This window comes from Podarcis erhardii (assembly GCF_964252035.2).
Source record: "Podarcis erhardii genome assembly, chromosome: 12".
NCBI lineage: Eukaryota > Metazoa > Chordata > Lepidosauria > Squamata > Lacertidae > Podarcis > Podarcis erhardii.
The window spans coordinates 635,198-652,650 of record NC_138513.1 but is presented as its reverse complement, the minus strand read 5'-3'; the positions used below and the strand labels follow the sequence as shown (position 1 = coordinate 652,650).

General features: G+C 48.0%; 1 protein-coding gene across 4 annotated transcripts; it reads right to left on the bottom strand.

Annotated features, from left to right (window-relative positions):
* Nucleotides 1-1,278: 1,278 nt before the first annotated feature.
* Nucleotides 1,279-16,994, bottom strand: LOC309325897 (uncharacterized protein). 4 transcript variants are annotated; one of them, XM_081834242.1, is made up of 8 exons: nucleotides 16,919-16,994; nucleotides 12,006-12,498; nucleotides 11,734-11,815; nucleotides 9,701-10,188; nucleotides 9,442-9,499; nucleotides 9,093-9,175; nucleotides 7,549-7,675; nucleotides 1,279-5,587 (listed from the first exon to the last, which is right to left on the bottom strand). In XM_081834242.1, the coding sequence occupies exons 2-8, from the start codon at nucleotides 12,405-12,407 to the stop codon at nucleotides 4,080-4,082; spliced, it is 2,748 nt and encodes a 915-aa protein (XP_081690368.1). In that variant the 5' UTR covers nucleotides 12,408-12,498; nucleotides 16,919-16,994; the 3' UTR covers nucleotides 1,279-4,079. The 4 variants fall into 4 exon arrangements, with proteins under 4 accessions (XP_081690368.1, XP_081690367.1, XP_081690369.1 ...); XM_081834241.1 differs by lacking the exon at nucleotides 16,919-16,994 and adding an exon at nucleotides 16,433-16,822; XM_081834243.1 differs by lacking the exon at nucleotides 16,919-16,994 and adding an exon at nucleotides 16,433-16,822 and having other exon boundaries at nucleotides 11,734-11,809.
* Between the last annotated feature and the right edge of the window lie 459 nt (nucleotides 16,995-17,453).

The following is a 17,453-nucleotide window of genomic DNA, read 5'->3' as shown; positions in this document are numbered from 1 at the left end:
TCCACTTTGTTTTATACATTTCGGCTAATTTATTTGGTGTTGTATCCCATTTATAAATCTTCATATAATTTTCTCTTAAAAGTATAGCCAGCTGTGAATTTCCTACACAGCCAGTTCTATTTTACCTCCCAAGTCTCTTGCCCAGTGTGTCATCACTGCTTTAACCAAGTCATCCTTGGATTCCCATTCCAAAAGTATTTATACATTTTTGAAATTAACTTCTCATTATCTTCTAATGAACTCCTTTCAAAGTCGAAACTTTGCTCTAAAAAGCCATTCACGATACCTTTCTTAAATATTTTGTTAGCTTGATAATATTGGAACCAGTCTTGTACTCAGTCCTTGATATCTTCTAGTTTTTTGAGTTTAAAACCAGCATCAGCCAAAGTCAATATATCTCTATAAGTACCCCGTTTCCTTTCCACGCGAGTTTCCTTTCAGGTACTTGCTTTGATGGGGGAGAGCCATGACAGTGTTTCTCTTCCCAACAAATTCTCAACCAAACACCATGGGTAGGCAAACTAAGGCCCAGGGGCCGGATCCAGCCCAATCGCCTTCTAAATCCAGCCTGCGGACGGTCCAGGAATTAGCATGTTTTTACATGAGTAGAATGTGTCCTTTTATTTACAATGCATCTCTTGAGTTATTTGTGGGGCATAGGAATTCGTTCATATTTTTTTTTCCAAAATATAGTCCTGCCCCCCACAAGGTCTGAGGGACAGTGGACCAGCCCCCTGCTGAAAAAGTTTGCTGACCCCTGATAAAGACTCTGTCTAATATTATGATTCAAAAAGTCTTTATGAACCTTTATATCTGCATGCCAGTTACGCATGTCATCCGAATTGCCTACTGTATCCTACCAAATCTAATAGTCTGACATTTTTAGATGTTACCCATTCTGTTAGCCAACACAAACAGGAGGCTTCATAATATAATCTAAGGTCTGGCATTGTGAATCCGCATCTTTCTTTATTATCCATCAATATTTTATATTTAATTATTGGCTTCTTCCCCTGCCAGATAAATCGCAGACGGGGAAGAATCAGTCTCAGTCCTGCTGGTTCTCCACCTCTCACACCTCGCTCCCAGAGAGTCCTTCATGTTGCTCAGCAAAGGGCTAGACAGGTCCAGAAGAGGAGCTCACCCCCACGTCGCAGTCTCCATCTGTTGGGGAGGGCTCCAGAGTGAGAGGCTGGAGGGGGAAGGCGCGTCCAGAGGTCAGTTTCCAGCAACATCTCAAGCTGAAGGAGGCAAGCCAGGGAGACCCCGCTGTTACTTTCCTAGCCTCCAGCCTTTTCCCGACCTGTGGAGACACGGCATTTCCCTATCAGCCTTGTGACAATGGGTAAAAATTGTAGGAGATACAACAGTGACCTTACTGTGAGGGTCTCCTATGGACCTCCAAGCCAGACTGAAGACTTGGATGATGCCTTCCAATAGAAGATTACCACATTTGAAAAAGATACAGTAGTCATGGGAGACTTCAACAACCCCAATATCTGCTGGAACTCAAATTCGGCCATGAATGGAAGGTCTGACAAATTCTTCTATTGCCTTGCTGATGATTTCATTTCCGAGGTGGAAGAAGCAACAAGGGGGTAATCTTTCTTGGACCTGTTCCTCACCAATAGCAAGGAACTGGTTGATGAAGTCGAAGTAATGGGAAACTTGGGAGAAAGTGATCATCTCCTGGGTTTCATGATACAGAGGCAAGGGAAAGCGGAGTGTAGTCAGACATCATCATCATCATCATTTTTTATACCCCGCCCATCTGTCTGGGTTTCCCCAGCCACTCTGGGCAGCACCCAATAGAATATTAATAAAAAGCAATCAAACATCAAAAACTTCCCTAAACAGGGCTGCCTTCAGATGTCTTCTAAAAGTTATGTAGTTCTTTATCTCCTTGACATCTGATGGGAGGGCGTTCTACAAGGCAGGCGCCACCACCGAGAAGGCCCTTTGCCTGGTTCCCTGTCACCTCACTTCTCACAGGGAGGGAACCGCCAGGAGGCCCTCGGAGCTGGACCTCAGTGTCCGGGCAGAACGATGAGGGTGGAGACGCTCCTTTAGGTCTACTGGACCGAGGCCGTTTAGGGCTTTAAAGGTCAGCACCAACACTTTGAATTGTGTTCGGAAATGTACAGGGAATCAATGTAGGTCTTTCAGGACCGGTGTAATATGGTCTCAGCAGCCACTCCCAGTCCCCCGTCTAGTTGTCGCATTCTGGATTACTTGCAGTTAATGGGACACCTTCAAAGGTAGCCCCATGGAGAGTGCATTGGAGTAGTCCACGCACTCTGGACTTTAAGAATGCCAATTTCAAAAAGATTAAGGATACTGGGTGAGATCCCAATTTCAGAAATATTCAGGGAAGGGAGTCCAGGATGGATGGGAGTTTATAAAAGGAGAAATATTGAAGACCCAAACACATACAATTCTAACAAGAAAAAAAGTGGGAGGCATCTAAGGAAACTGGTGTGATTGCATAAGGAGCTGATATTTAAAAGGGGCATACATAATAAAGGGAAGATCACAAAGGAGGTGTATAGATGAGTTCAAGGGTGAAGGTCAGGCAGGCAAAAGCTCAGACTGGTGAGCTTGACACTGATGCCAGGAAAGGCCCTGGAAAATATAATTAAACAATCAGTCTTTGAACACTTAGAAAAGGATGGTGTTATTATTAAGACCCAGCAGGGCTTTCTCAAAAAATAAGTCATGCCAGATGAATCTCTTTTCTTTGTTTTTGATAAAGAGTTACAAACTTTGTGGACCAGGGAAATGCTGTGGACATAGTGTATCTTGATTTCAGTAAGGTTTTTGACCAAGTCCCCTGTGATATTCATGCAAGGGAACTGTTAAAATGTGGGTTGAACGAGGTAACTGTTGGGTGGATTTGTAGTTGGTTGACTGACCGAACCCACAGAGTTCTTGCTAATGGTTCCTCATCATCCTGGAAAAGAGTGACAAGTGGAGTAACACAGGCTTCTGTCCTAGGCCTGTTGTTGTTCAATGTCTTTTTAAATAACTTGGATGAAGAAACTGAGGAGATGCTTATGAAATTTGCTGATGATACCAAATTGCGAGTGATAGCTGATGCCACAGAAGTCAGTATTGGGATTCAAAATGACCTTAACAGATTGGAGAATTGGGACCAAGCTAACAAAATGAATTTCAAGAGGGACCAGTGTCAGGTTCTGTACTTTGGCAGGAAGAACCAGATGCACAAATTAAGACGAGAGACACCTGGATTACAAGCAGTACAGGATCTAGGGGTCTTGGTGGACCACGAGCTTAACGTGAGTCAGGAGTGTGATGCAGCAGCAAAAAAGATTAACACTATTCTAAGCTGCATCAATCGAGGCCTATTGTCCAGATCAAGGGAAGCCCCACTCTCTTCTGCCTTGGTCAGACCACACCTGGAATATTGTGTTCAATTCTGGGCACCACGATTTAAAAAGGATGTTGACAAGCTGGAAGGTGTGCAGAGAGCAACCAAGATGATGAAGGGTTTGGAACTAAGCCTTACGAGGAATGGTTGAAGAAACTGGGTATGTTTAGCCTGGAAAAGAGGGGAGTGAGAGTACATATGATAGCCATCTTCCAATATCTACAGGGCTATCTCATGGGAAAGGTTGTTTTCTCCTGCTCTGGAGGGGAGGACTCAAACCAATGGCTTCAAGTTACAAGAAAGTTCTTCCTGGTGTTAAAATCTCCTTTCTTATATCTTTGGGTCCAACTCTGTGGAGCAAGAGAAAACAAGTAGCACCACCAATTTGCAACTTGGAGGCTTTTGAAGTGGAAGTATATGAATTGCTTGCCAACGTCTTCCAAACATCAATAGCAACCTCATCATTGTTTCCAAATTGCTATTGACCCTCCTCCCAGACGTGTCAGGGAAAAGCTATTCAACATCTATGCCAATGACTTGTACCTTGCGTATATAGTATGAAGAAATATTGGCCCTGAGGGTGGGCTCCATGGTACTGAGCCAAGGCTGACTTATTTGCTGGGATGCCGAAGGACAAGAACACTGCTGCAATCCTCAACTACATACTAATTAAAGTTTCTTAGAATTAATTTCATACACAGCCATCGTTGGTTTTCTCCCTGCTGTGAGTTATCTGGTGAGCAGTGAGATGCGACTTCCGACGGAAGCTCTTTCCACATTCCAAGCACTGGTACGGTTTCTCCCCTGTATGAATTTTTTGATGGGCCATGAGACTTTGCTTCCAGGTGAATCTCTTTCCACACTCTTGGCATTGAAATGGTTTCTCCCCGCCATGAATACGTTGATGACTATTGAAGCCTGTGGTTGTATTAAAACTCTTTCCACATTCGAGGCATTGATATGGTTTCTCTCCGGTATGGATGGTTTGATGGCAAGCGAGATGGTGACTGCGATTGAAGCTCTTCCCACATTCCGAGCACTGATAGGGCTTCTCCCCTGTATGAATTCTTTGATGGGAAGTGAGTTGGTTGCTCTGACTGAAGCTCTTTTCACAAACTGAGCACTGGTAGGGTCTCCCCCCTGTATGAATTCTTTGGTGGGAAGTGAGATGGCTGCTCTGACTGAAGCTCTTTTCGCAAACTGAGCACTGATAGGGTTTCTCCCCTGTATGAATTCTTTGGTGGAAGGAGAGTCCGGTGCTGTGACTGAAGCTCTTTCCACATTCCAGGCACTCATACGGTTTCTCTCCTGTATGAATTCTTTGATGGGTAATGAGACTTTGCTTCCAGGTGAAGGTCCTTCCACATTCCAAGCATTTATACAATTCTTCCCTGCTGTGAGTTCTTTGATGGTCAGAGAGAGTGGCGCTCCGATTGAAGCTCTTCCCACATTCCAAGCACTTGTAGGGTTTCTCCCCTGTATGGATTATCTGATGGGCAGCGAGATTGGACCTCTGACCGAAGCTCTTTCCACATTCCACACACTGATATGGTTTCCCCCCTGTATGGATTCTTTCGTGGGAAAGAAGATGGGCTTTCTGACCAAAGTTCTTTCCACATTCCAAGCACTGATATGGTTTCTCCCCAGTATGAATTCTTTGATGGGCAGTGAGATGGCCGCTTTGACTGAAGCTCTTTCCACATACCAAGCACTGATAAGGTTTCTCCCCTGTATGGATTATTTGATGGGCAGTGAGATGGGTGCTGTGACTGAAGCTCTTTCCACATTCCAGGCACTGATACGGCCTCTCTCCTGTATGAATTCTTTGATGGGAAGTGAGATGGGAACTCTGACTGAAGTTCTTTCCACATACCAAGCACTGATACGATTTGTCCCCTGTATGAATTCTCTGATGGGCAGCGAGGTGGGCACACTGACCGAAGCTCTTTCCACATTCCAAGCACTGATAGGGTTTCTCCCCGGTATGAATTCTTTGATGGGAAGTGAGATGGTGGCTGTGACTGAAGCTCTTTCCACATTCGAAGCACTGGTAGGGTTTATTCTCAATGAGATTTTGATGGGAAGTGGAATTGGAGCTCTGACTGAAGCTGACTTCACACTCTGAATATTGATATGTCTCCTCCACTGTGTGGACTTTGTCATCGTCTTCCTTGTTCTTAATTTCTAATTCATCACCACCTGCAACGAAGAGAGAAATGGATTAGAACCTCAGGAAGACAAGGAGCCCTGATGGCAATGGATGGCAATTTCGCTTTCTCCTAAGCAGCTCACTCGTCACGAGAGTGTTGGGAAACGCACTGGGGCACTGTGCATCCCATGAACACCGAGAGGATTTATTTAGGTTCCGAAGGGTCCAGCATTGGATGCGAGCTCTCTCTCCTGTTTCTCAGCTCCGAAAGAAGTGGGGGTGGGCTGAGATCGAGCCGCAGACACAAGGCAGCAGCAAAACTCCATGGTGAGAAGCCTTGAGCTCCATGCAGCAGCGGTAAATCTTCCATTTAACTCCTAGTAGATTGGCAAAAATGTATAAATAAAAAAACTCATTCTGGAAAAGTAAAGAAAAAGAAGGTACTTTTACCATATGTGGGGGTCTTGTAAGAGAGTAAAAGCTTACATTGAAAAAAATGTTTACGATAACTTTTAATAAAAACCCAGCTGCTTTTCTTCTAGGGGTAGTAGGCACTGAGATTCCAAAAGACCCCCAAAATTGCTTATGTATGTCACAACTGCAGCTAGAATGGTTTTTGCCCAGAGATGGAAAGGAGATGAAGTGTCAGCCAAGAAAGAGGGCTGAATTAATGGACTATGAAAAAATGGCAAGGTTTTTATTAAAGATTGGGGAAAATTTGTGGAATATCTGGAAAACTCATCTATCCAAATAAGCTCACTAGCAGGGTTATCGCAATACAAGCAGTTAAACATATTAAGAGAAAATAAAGAATAACTAAAAAATGGAGTAATGTAGAAAATGCAACATGAAAATTAAAATTAAAAAGGAACCACAAAAGGGGAGGAGGGAAGTCAAATATATGCATATTGGAAATGTATGTGATTTGTGTTTTGTCCGCATAGTTAAAGCTATGGTTTTCCCAGTAGTGATGTATGGAAGTGAGAGCTGGACCATAAAGAAGGCTGATCACCAAAGAATGGATGCTTCTGAATTCTGGTGCTGGAGGAGACTCTTGAGAGTCCCATGGACTGCAAGAAGAGCAAACCTCTCCATTCTGAAGGAAATCAGCCCTGAGTGCTCACTGGAAGGACAGATCCTGAAGTTGAGGCTCCAAGACTTTGGCCACCTCATGAGAAGAGAAGACTCCCTGGAAAAGACCCTGATGTTGGGAAAGATGGAGGGCACAAGGAGAGGGGGCCGACAGAGGACGAGATGGTGGGACAGTGTTCTCGAAGCTACCAGCATGAGTTTGACCAAACTGCGGGAGGCAGTGGAAGACAGAAGTGCCTGGTGTGCTCTGGTCCAGGGGGTCACAAAGAGGTGGACATGACTAAATGACTAAACAACAAACAATCTGTATGACTGTGAATTTTTGAAAAACCGAAAAAATAAAAATTATAAAAATACAATTTAAAAAGAGGAAAACATGGAGCCCCATATTATTAAATGATGCTTATAAACATGAATTGTGATAGAGGAAGAACAAAGGAGTTAGATGCAGAGTCTTTCTACAGGGTTGACAGCCTTTGTTGACTGGCATTAACAGGCATATCTATGGGAAACTGAGATTTGAAAAGCCTGGCTCTTATCTGGGATGGATTTTGTTTGGCCCAATCATGGAATCCAAGCCATCTCCAATATCAATCATGTCTTTGGCCAACCAAAAACTGGCAGAAGAAGAAGCAAACCCAGAAAACCAGACAGAAGCTGCTTCAAGTTCCCTCACCGCCCTGAGGCCTATCTTTAAAAAGGCCTGGGCAGTACAGACCAGCCTGATCATGGTTTAAAAAGGCAAAACTGGAGGAAGAAGATGCACAGACCAAAGAGTGGATACCCCTCCATTCAAGGTTTGATGTGGGGGTGTCAGATTCGAACAGGGGGCACTGTGGAGCTCCAGCAAAATCTGGGGCGTTCATCACCTAGAGATATGTATGGAATTTCAAAGCGGGGATCCATCGGGGGGCCTTACCCAGAGAGTCCAGGATCCCACGATTCTCCTCCATGACTTCCTCATGCAGAGCTTTCTGGTCAGGATCCAGCAACGCCCATTCCTCCTCTGTGAAATGAACAGCTACGTCTTCAAAGCACACCAGACCCTTTGAGGAAAAGGAAAAGGCTCTTCCTCTTAGACAGCACACTGATTATCGACTACATATGGCTGTTTTCTGCCTGATCATTGCTTTGTTGTTTTCATGGAATTGCTTCACATTTCAATTATGCTTAATGTCTTAGAACAGGGGTTGGCAAGGTTTACCGGCCATGGGGCAGATCACTCCCACGGAGATTGTCCATGGGCTGGACTGGGGCAGCATGACACCGGAAATTGCGTCTGCACATGCCCAGATGCCAGAAATTGCGCCTGCGCAGAAATGATTTCCGGCGTCTGGACATGCGCAGATGTGATTTCCAGTATCTACGTGTGCGCAGATGCAATTTCCAGTGTGCTTGGCGAGTCCCTGTGCCGTGCCGGTTTAGCGCAGGCACCAAGCAGGAAGCTCCGTTCAGGGGCGGCTCGTGGGCCAGTAAAACGGTCTTTGTGGGCCGCATCCGTCCCATGGGTCACACGTTGCCGACCTCTGTCTTAGAATCATAAAATCATAGAGTTGGAAGTGACCCCCCAAGGGTCCTCTAGTCCACCCCCTGCAATGCAGGAATCTCAGCTAAAGCATCATTGGCAGACAGCCATCCAGCCTCTGCTGAAAAACCTCCCCAGGGAGACCAGTCCACAGTCCAACAGCTCTTGTTATCTTAATGGAATTCATTTACTGTGTGTTTTAATGATGGGTATTAACCTTTGTGGGATGCGGGTGGCGCTGGGGGTTAAACCACTGAGCCTAGGGCTTGCCGATCAGAAGGTTGGCAGTTCGAATCCCCGTGATGGGCTGAGCTCCTGTTGCTCGGTCCCTGCTCCTGCCAACCTAGCACTTCAAAAGCACATCAAAGTGCAAGTAGATAAATAGGTACCGCTCTGGAGGGAAGGTAAACAGGGTTTCCGTGCACTGCTCTGGTTCACCAGAAGCGGCTTAGTCATGCTGGCCACATGACCCGGAAGCTGTATGCCGGCTCCCTCGGCCAATAAAGCGAGATGAGCGCTGCAACCCCCGAGTCAGCCATGACTGCACCTAACAGTCAGGGGTCCCTTTACCTTTACTAACCTTTGTGTAAATGGGTGCAACTCCACATTGCCTTCTTCAAATCATTCTGCCTGAGGAAGCATTGCTGGGCAGAAAGATCCCCCCTGTTTTTGGAAGGGGGGGACCCTCCCGATTCCCTAAAGCCAACTTCCAAGGAATCACGGGGACACAGGGAGAGGGAGGATAGCAGGGGAAGCCCCGTGAGGGGAATCTGGAATCCCAATTCTCTTCCTTATTCTCAGCACAGAAACCTTCTCAAATGGCGTTTTCATCCTTCGTTGGGGGGATTTTTGACAGAAGACAAGAGGAGGAGAGAGATTCATTCCCCTGGCAGCCCCCCCCCCCTCGGCCTCTTTCCCCGCAAGGCTCCTTCCGCTACCTGATCTGTTTCCACAGCCGCTGCCTCCTCTCTGCTGCCATGAGAAGACGGACTTGGAGGTCTTGCTGGCATCCTTCTGTCACCTGCGAGAGAGCAAGGTAAGTGGAGAGCCCTGAATCTGTGTCTCTCTCACTTCAGACGCGCCTTTGAAAAAGAAGTCTCCCCTGCTGACTGCATTTTGACGTTTGCACCCACTTCATATTTTAGTTGGGCAAAACTAGCTCTCGCCTCCTTTGGGCTCCTGGTCCCAAGCGTCTTCCACAAAAAGATTAAAAGAACCCACAGATTAGTTTCAAAAGCCACAGAATGTGACGAAACGGGGGGACAGGACACCCTGATTTCTCCTTACCCAATGGCCTCTCTCTGTTGTCAGATGGAGTTCTCTCTACCTCAGATGAGTTCTTTCCCTGAAAGAGCAACAAGGGTTCAAAACAGAGAACGGGGAGAAGGATTAGAAAAGGAATAGCAGAGGCAAAATCTTTTGGGGTACCCAATAACACTCACTGGATGCTTTCCAAAAAAAGGATGGGCCATTAGGAGAGAATTTGGGGATACTCTCCCTCCTGTTCAGAGCCCCTTGGAAGCAGCCAGAGGAAAGTCTCTCTCACCTGCTTTCTCTCTGCCTGCTTCCTCTCCTCTGCCTGACTCAGGAGGAATCCTTCGGCCAGGGCCACTGCCTGGGAACTGGTCTCCGCTCCACATTCCCTCACCCAGCTCTCTATCTCCTCTGGAAGGACAGCCAGGAACTGCTCCAAGATCACCAGGTCCAGCATCTCAGCTTTGGTGTGCCTTTCTGGCTTCAACCACTGATGGTAAAGGCGGAAGAGTCTTTTGCAAACTTCTTGGGGTCCTTCAGTCTCCTGGTAGCAGAACTGCCTGAACTGCTGGCTCTGCAAATCTGAGCTGTGGGGGTCCTCCTCATCCAGTATCTTCTGCACTGAGGATTTCCAGAATCCCCCATTTTGGATGTCATGGTCTCTTCCTGCTTCTGGGCCAGCTGAATCTTGCTCATCCATGAAGCCTCCAAGAGATCGGAAGGAATCCCTTTCGTCTTCTGCCAAGTTCCGCCTGTCCAAAGGAGATGTGCTACCAAATCCTACAAAGCAAATACATTGTTCTGTTATAAAATCGAAACATGATCAGGAGAAGAAAAGTGTTATTTCAAGAAGCATGGATGAGTCTTGAGGAACCAGGGCTGGACTGCACCACAGCCAAGAAGAAGAAGAGGAGGAGGAGGAGGAGGAAACGTAGAAGGGAATTTATAATGCAAAACGTAGAGGCAACTGAAGGGATTTCTGCGAGGTGACACAGCCTAGTTGCTCCTGCCTTTCAGTGTTTTCAATCGTGAATGAAGTCAGAACAGTGACTGACGAGTTAGTCATTTTCACCGATTGTGCTCTCCCTCCCACCCCCCACCTCACTCCAAGGACCATTTCTTTCCTGCTTTCATCTCATTTCCTCGCCCTTGGAATCCCCAACATTCTCAATATACACTACTGGGGTGAGGTCCCTTTTTCTTTACACTGAGAGCTATATATTTAATATCTGGCCAAGCCCCTGAGGGCCATGTGGGCGGGGCCAAAGGAGAACGCTCCAAAGCAAGTACAGTAGGAGTCGCCTTCCTTTATGGGCAACCAAATTGGCTTTAGCATAATAACCAAATTATTATGCTCATCCAGTGATCTACAAATGACATGAGAAGACTCGGTCTATTTATTTGTATGCTTTATTTGTCTTATGACCCTTGTTTATAAAACCCAATAAAAAGTGTGGGGGTTTTTTTCCAAAAAGAAAAGAAAAGAAAAGAAAAGAAAAAGACAAGACAGACACACACCCAGGCCAGATCTGCCCTTCTCCCTCCTTGGGGAAAAGCCCCCAAGAGCCGCACACATGCTCCACGGCTCTTTAAAGGGAGCGCGGCTCTTGGGGGAGCCTCAGCCATGCGCAGCCTCTCCTGGGCAGGGGATGAAGGCTCCCCTTGCCTGGGAGAGGGGGTGCGCAGCTAAACAAGAAGCCAGGACAGCGAGCGGGATCGATCCCGCTGGCTGTCTTGGCTTATGCCACAGCCGCACGCAGTCTCTCCCAGCCGGGGAGGCTGCGCGCGGCCAAGCAAGAAGCCAGGACAGCCAGCGGGACTGCTGCGCTGTGCTCCCTCTGGCTGCTCTAGCTTCTGGTTTAGCCACAGGAAGCCTCTGCAGGGCAGCGGGGAGCCTTTATCCCGCTGCCCTGCGGAGGCTTCGCGCGGCTATCTCTGGCTTTTGCGGGAGGTGGGGGAAGGGACAGAGCATGCAGCTCTGTCCCTCCCGCAAAAGCCCCCAAGAGCTGCGCTCCCTTTAAAGTGTGTGGGGCTCTTGCGGGAGGAAAGCCAGGAGGGCAAGAGGGATCAGTGCGCACCGATCCCACCTGCTCTCCTGGCTTCAGGGATACCCCGCAAAGCCTCCTGAGCGAAGACGGGGGAGCGCTCCCTCTTCGCTCAGCATGCTTTGTGTTGCTTTCTTATTTCTTGTTTTCCTCCCCTAAAACTAGGTATGTCTTATCGTCTGGTGCATCTAATAGAGCGAAAAATATGGTAATCCAGGGATTAGTTTCCAAATCCACAGAATGGGACCAAACTGAGGGGGGAAAGCTCCTTCCTCCTTACCCAGCGGCCTCTCTCTGGCGTCCAGCGGAGTCTTCTCTGCCTCACAGGAATCCAGGCCCATTTCTGCAAACAGATCCTTTCCCTGAAAGAGAAACAAGGATTCAAGACAGAGAACAGGGAGAAAGATTAGAAAAGGAATGGTAGAGGCAAGCACTTTAGAGTTCTCAGGTATCATTCCTTGGATGCTTTCCAAAAAATTAGTAGAGGATTTTGGGATATTTGCCCTCCTGTTCAGACCCCCTTGGGAGTATCCAGAGGAAAGTCTCTCTCACCTGCTTCCTCTCCTCTGCCTGACTCAGGAGGAATCCTTCGGCCAGGGCCACCGCCTGGGAACTGGTCTCCGCTCCACAGTCCCTCACCCAGCTCTCCATCTCCGGGGGAAGCACAGCCAGGAACTGCTCCAAGATCACCAGGTCCAGCATCTGATCTTTTGTATACCTTTCTGGCTTCAGCCACTGACAGTCAAGGCAGTAGAGGCGGCTACAAACCTCACGGGGTCCTTTGGCCTCCTGGTAGCAAAACTGCCTGAACTTCTGTCTCTGCACATCTGAGTGGAGGGTGTCCTCCTCTCCCAGGATCTTCTGCACAGAGTTTTCCCAGATTCCCCCACTGCTCCCGGTGTTGATGGCATGGCCTCTTCCTGCTTCAGGACCAGCTGAGTCTTGCTCATCCATCTGGGCTCTCACGAAGCCTCCAAGATATCAGAAGGACGTCCTTGTTCTTCTGCCCAGTTCTGTCTGTCCTAAATAGAGGCGTCTGCAAATCCTACAAAGCAAATACATGTGAAATTGAAACACGGTCAGGAGAAGAAAAAGGTTCTTTGAGCAATGATGGATGAGTCTCACTAGGAACCAGGGCTGGGCTGCAACACAACCCAGACTCTGAGCTTTCCTTTTTAAAAAGGGAGAGGCCAGCATCTAGCTCTCTTAGAAGGAAAGTTACTATGCAAAATATTCAGGCAACATAGGGAATTTCTGTCAGATGAATCCGCCTAGTTGCTCCTGCCTTTCAGTGTTTTCTGTCAATGGAAGAGGTCAGAACCGTGATTGACAAGCGAGTCATTTGTACAGAATGCAATCTGGATACTAGGCTAGAGTGGGGGTCCTAATCCTGGGGTCCTCTAGGGTTGCTCTCCCTCCCACCCCCACTTGGAGGCTCATATCTTTTCTTTTCTTTTAAATGTATATCTTAATTGTTTTAAAATAGATGCATTTATGCCAGGATAGCAAACAAACCAACAAACCAACATACAATCAAATAAACAAACAAACTATAAATTGACAAACAGACAGTAGCAATATATGAAACAACACAATTCTTATAACTAACATCCTTTGTACTCCCAATGATGTGAATGATTGTAAAGCTTGTAAAACAAGAAATTGAAAATGACTTTAGTCTCACTGTACTTTATCTGTTGATTATCTTACACCGCACAGTTATATATTTCTTATATAGTTTCTGTTAACTTCCCTACAAACTTATATTTATACAATGCAAGGTTCAGTCTAATTCTGCCAAGAAGTTTCCTTTCATACTGTAATTTTTAAAAGTATTCTTTAAAAATCCTCCAATCCTTAGAGGCTATTTGTTTTGTTTGGCCTCTTATCCTTCCTGTCGCCTTTGCTAGTTGCAGGTATTCCACCATTAGGATTTCCCAGTCCGCCGTGTTAGGTATTGCTGTATTTCTTGCTACTAAGATTCTGGCCACTGTTATCCCATACATGAACAAAGTTCTTTTCGATTTCCCTATTTCTTTTGGCAATATCCTTAATAGAAATATTTCTGGCATTTTTTAAAATGTAAATTTGAATTTTTTTTTAAGTTCTTCATATATATTATTCCAAAATACGAAGATGTCTGTACACTTCCACCACATATGCAAGTAAGACCCAATTTCTCTATTACATCTCCAACGTAAAGGTGATCTATTCCTGTACATTTTAGCAAGTTTTTCTGGAGTTTGGCGCCATCTGTACATCATCTTCATTATATTCTCCCTGAGGCCGTAAATTTTATATCTTCCCCCCATAATTTTCCCCATTGTTCCATGTAAATATTATAACCCAGGTCTTGTGCCCACCTCGCCATTACTGCTTTCCCTTGATCTTCCTTTACCTCCCATTCTAATAGTAGATCATATATCCTTGAGATGTATTTTCCTTTACTTGGTATCAATTCTTTTTCAAATTTTGATGTTTCTTTTGTAAGACCTGTTTATTTATCCATGATTAATCTCTGATGTATTTGAAAATATTGCAGCCAATCCGTCAGATACCCTTTAATTCCTTCATATTTTTTCAACGTGGGTTCATCCTGCTGTCCTTCTAATAATATTCGGTATGTGGGCCATTCTCCTTCCATATTCTTTTTCTTAACTGCTTCTGCAGGTGAGGTCCACAGGGGGATCTTGAAGGCTCATCTCTTTCCTGCTTCCGTCTCATTTTCTAGCCCTGGGAATCTCCAGCACATTCAAGACACACTACTGGGGTGGCATCCCTACTCTGAGGGCCAGATAAGAAGCCCCCGAGGGCCACGCCAAAGGGCAGCACGAGAAAGCGAGTGCAGAAGGGGCTCACATTCCCACTGGGATTGCAAGTGTCCATTCCAGCTCCGGCTCCTTTGCCAGCCAGTCCCCTTGGCTGGGCTCCCTTTCTTTATGAAGGGCATTTCTTTCCCCCCTTTTTCTCCAAGGAGCATCCAAGGGTCTCCCCCTCCTCACTGAATCCCACCCCCATTACAACCCTTGAGAACACATTTAATTCCTGTTTTAAAACAGCTGCACTGGTGGTCCCTTCATTTCCAGGTCCAATTCAAAAAGTGCTCACAGGAGGACTTCACTTTGGCCCCCAGATATGTGAAGAACCACCTTCTTCGCTAGAGACCCTCTTGGCTGTGAAATTTGGCAGGGGGGGCCCTCTTGGCAGCTTCAGCCCCTTGAGAGTCTTGGTTGGGGGTGGCCCAAGAGAGGGCATCCTGGGGGCAGACCCCCCCCTTGGGGGATTCCCTCCCCACACAGGCACCTCCCCCTCTTTCCCAAGGCCTCTGACAACGGAGGACCCAGCCTATTCCTCTGATTATTATTTGTTTTGACGTTTTAAAGTATTTAAAAATGGTTGCAATCTGCTCTGGAACAGCGGTAATAGTAGGAAAAATACCAACAAACAACAATAATAGTAACATAAAGCCTCAAGCATGGAAGAAAATAAATAAAGCCTCGGGCGTTTGGCTATGCGATGCTCAGTGTTATCTGTTGACTGCTGTCCTCTTGGCCCTTTTCCGGCTTTTGCTTAAACATATTAATGGACTAAGAACTTAGACACTGCCTGACCTCTAATAATGAACTATATGTTGTAGATATTCCCATAAAGCTATTGTGTTATTTTTGTGATATACAAATGACAAGAGAAGACTCGGACAATTTCTTTGTATCCTTCATTATTCCCATGATCCTTGTTATAAAACTCCATTAAAAGTTATTCCAAAAAGACAACACACACTCCCAGCTCTCCCCCGGAACTGCATCTGTAAAGCAGGATGAGACCCCTTTAAAGAGTCCATAGAACCACAGGAACCGTAGTTTGTAAAGGGTGCTGAGCGCGGCTGGGAGAGGTTCCCTTGGAGCGGCTAGGCAACCGTCCTCCTTGCCAGGGAACTCAGGAATTACAGCTGGTGGGAAGAGGGTCTCCCAGTAACTCCCAGCACTTGGGGGGGGGGCTGCCCCTTTCACCCCAGCACAGCTTTGCTTCCTTCCCAGCAGGGCCTCTCCTGCTCCCTTGGATTCCTTGGGCAGGGAGACCTCTGGTGGTTCTCTCTTCAGGGCTTCCTGGTCAGTCTCAGAAGATCATTTGGACACCTGAGAGGCTGCATGTCTGAACGGGCACACCTGGGTCAGCCAGGATAAGTTCCCTGCCTGATGAACGGGTGGGGGGGGGAAGCTTTTCTTCTAGCTGGAGGACAAGGGAGGGTTCGCTTGCATCTGAAGGAACTCAGCATCAGAACATGAGCCCTGCAGAATCAGGCCAAAGGGGCCCCCTCTTGAGTGCCCCCTCCTGTTCTTACAGGGGCCTCTTCTGGGAAGCCCCCCCCCCCGCAGGACTGGAGTGCAAGAGCCCCTCTCCTCCCCCCCCCCCGCGCTTCCTTCCCAGCCCCTGGCAGAGCCTGGCCCTTGTGCCTTGCAGACCCCCCAGTCGACATTTCCCCCTCCATCTCCCTGCCTCCTGTAGGAGGGAGTTCCAAAGGTTTAACTCTGCCCTAAAGGAAGCAGCTCTTTCTGTTCTCCATCTTCCAACAGCCTTTCTCGACTGACTGCAAAGGGGGTTTTATTCTTGTGTATATTTTATGTCCAGCTGTTTCTCTCCGGCTTCAAATGCCGTTCATAATAATAATAATAATAATAATAATAATTTATTTATACCCCGCCCATCTGGCTGAGTTTCCCCAGCCTATTTCTGAATGGGCTTCCTTTGTCTGCCGTTATCCCCCCCCCAAAGCCCCCTCCCCAAAGGGGCCAGCAGCAGCCTCTTTCTCGATTCCCAGGAAGACGAGGCTGGCCGATCTGCTGCAGATCTGCTGCCCCTGACTTGGGGGTCTCCCCATGCATGAGATGGACGCCCCCCCCCGCCATGCATCTTCCCCTGGGACCCCCCCCCTCCCCTCTCCCCAATGCACCCAAAAGGGGAGCAGAGAGAAGACTCACCGGATCCCCGGAGGCGCCTCCTTTGTAGAGGAGACAAACCAACCGCCCCCCCCCTTGCAAAAAGGGACTTGGCTGGGAGGGAGGGGCTGTTGCTTTGGAGAACCTGCCCCCCCAGGCTTGACTTCCTGTCCCCTCTAGGAAGGCAGCTCCGTTCCTCTTAACCCTTGCCAAGCCGTGCGCCCTCAGCTCACCCTCCTCTCCCTCCCGGGCGCGCAGCCAGAGGAGGGCATTCATTTTGGGTCAAGAGAAAGACTTGCAACCAGCTCAGCATCCTTGGGCATCAAATTATGCCAACCACAGGAATAATCACCCATGGAAAAACTTCAGATTACACCCCCCCCGGCCCCCCTGGCAGCAGCTCCTCGTGCTAAGCTGCGCTGGGTGCCAAGCAGAGGTGGTGAAGCTGCGCGCCCAGTTCAGCCGGGTGCCAAGGGCAGGCGGGGGAGGATGCTTGGAGAGGGAGAAGGAGGACCCTCATCCACTCACCTGCCCCAGGAGACACCTGCCCCGGGTTACCTGGCAGCTTCCCCCTACCTGGAACCCCGAGGGAAAGATCAAACGCTTAAACCCAGAAGCAATGACAATGCCAAGGAACAGCGAAGGGCCGCTCCGGAGCATGTGCAGAGTGCGGAGCCTTTTCACCCACCCCTCGATCACCACCGGCCCTACGGGTGGGGAGCCAGGTGCCCTCCTGGTAGCTGGGCTACAGCCGCCATCCCATCCCTGGAGTTGGGAATCTGAAGCAGGGGGAGGGCGCCCGGTTGGGCAAGGCCATAGGCGCCGACTCCATGGGGCTTGAGGGGGCCCGAGCCCCCTCAAAAATTCGTTTGGGGGGGCTCCGCCCCCCCAATAATCTCCGGCGCCCCTCCAGCAGAGCGCCATCGCCGCCCCTCCCCCAGCCCAAAATGCACAGGGAGGCGCGGGCTGCATGCCTCCTGCCCTCCCTCCCGAGCAAAAGCTCCACCCAATTTCCTTTGGAGCTGATTAATAGGCGCAGCACGCTCCCCTATTCGCTCACGAG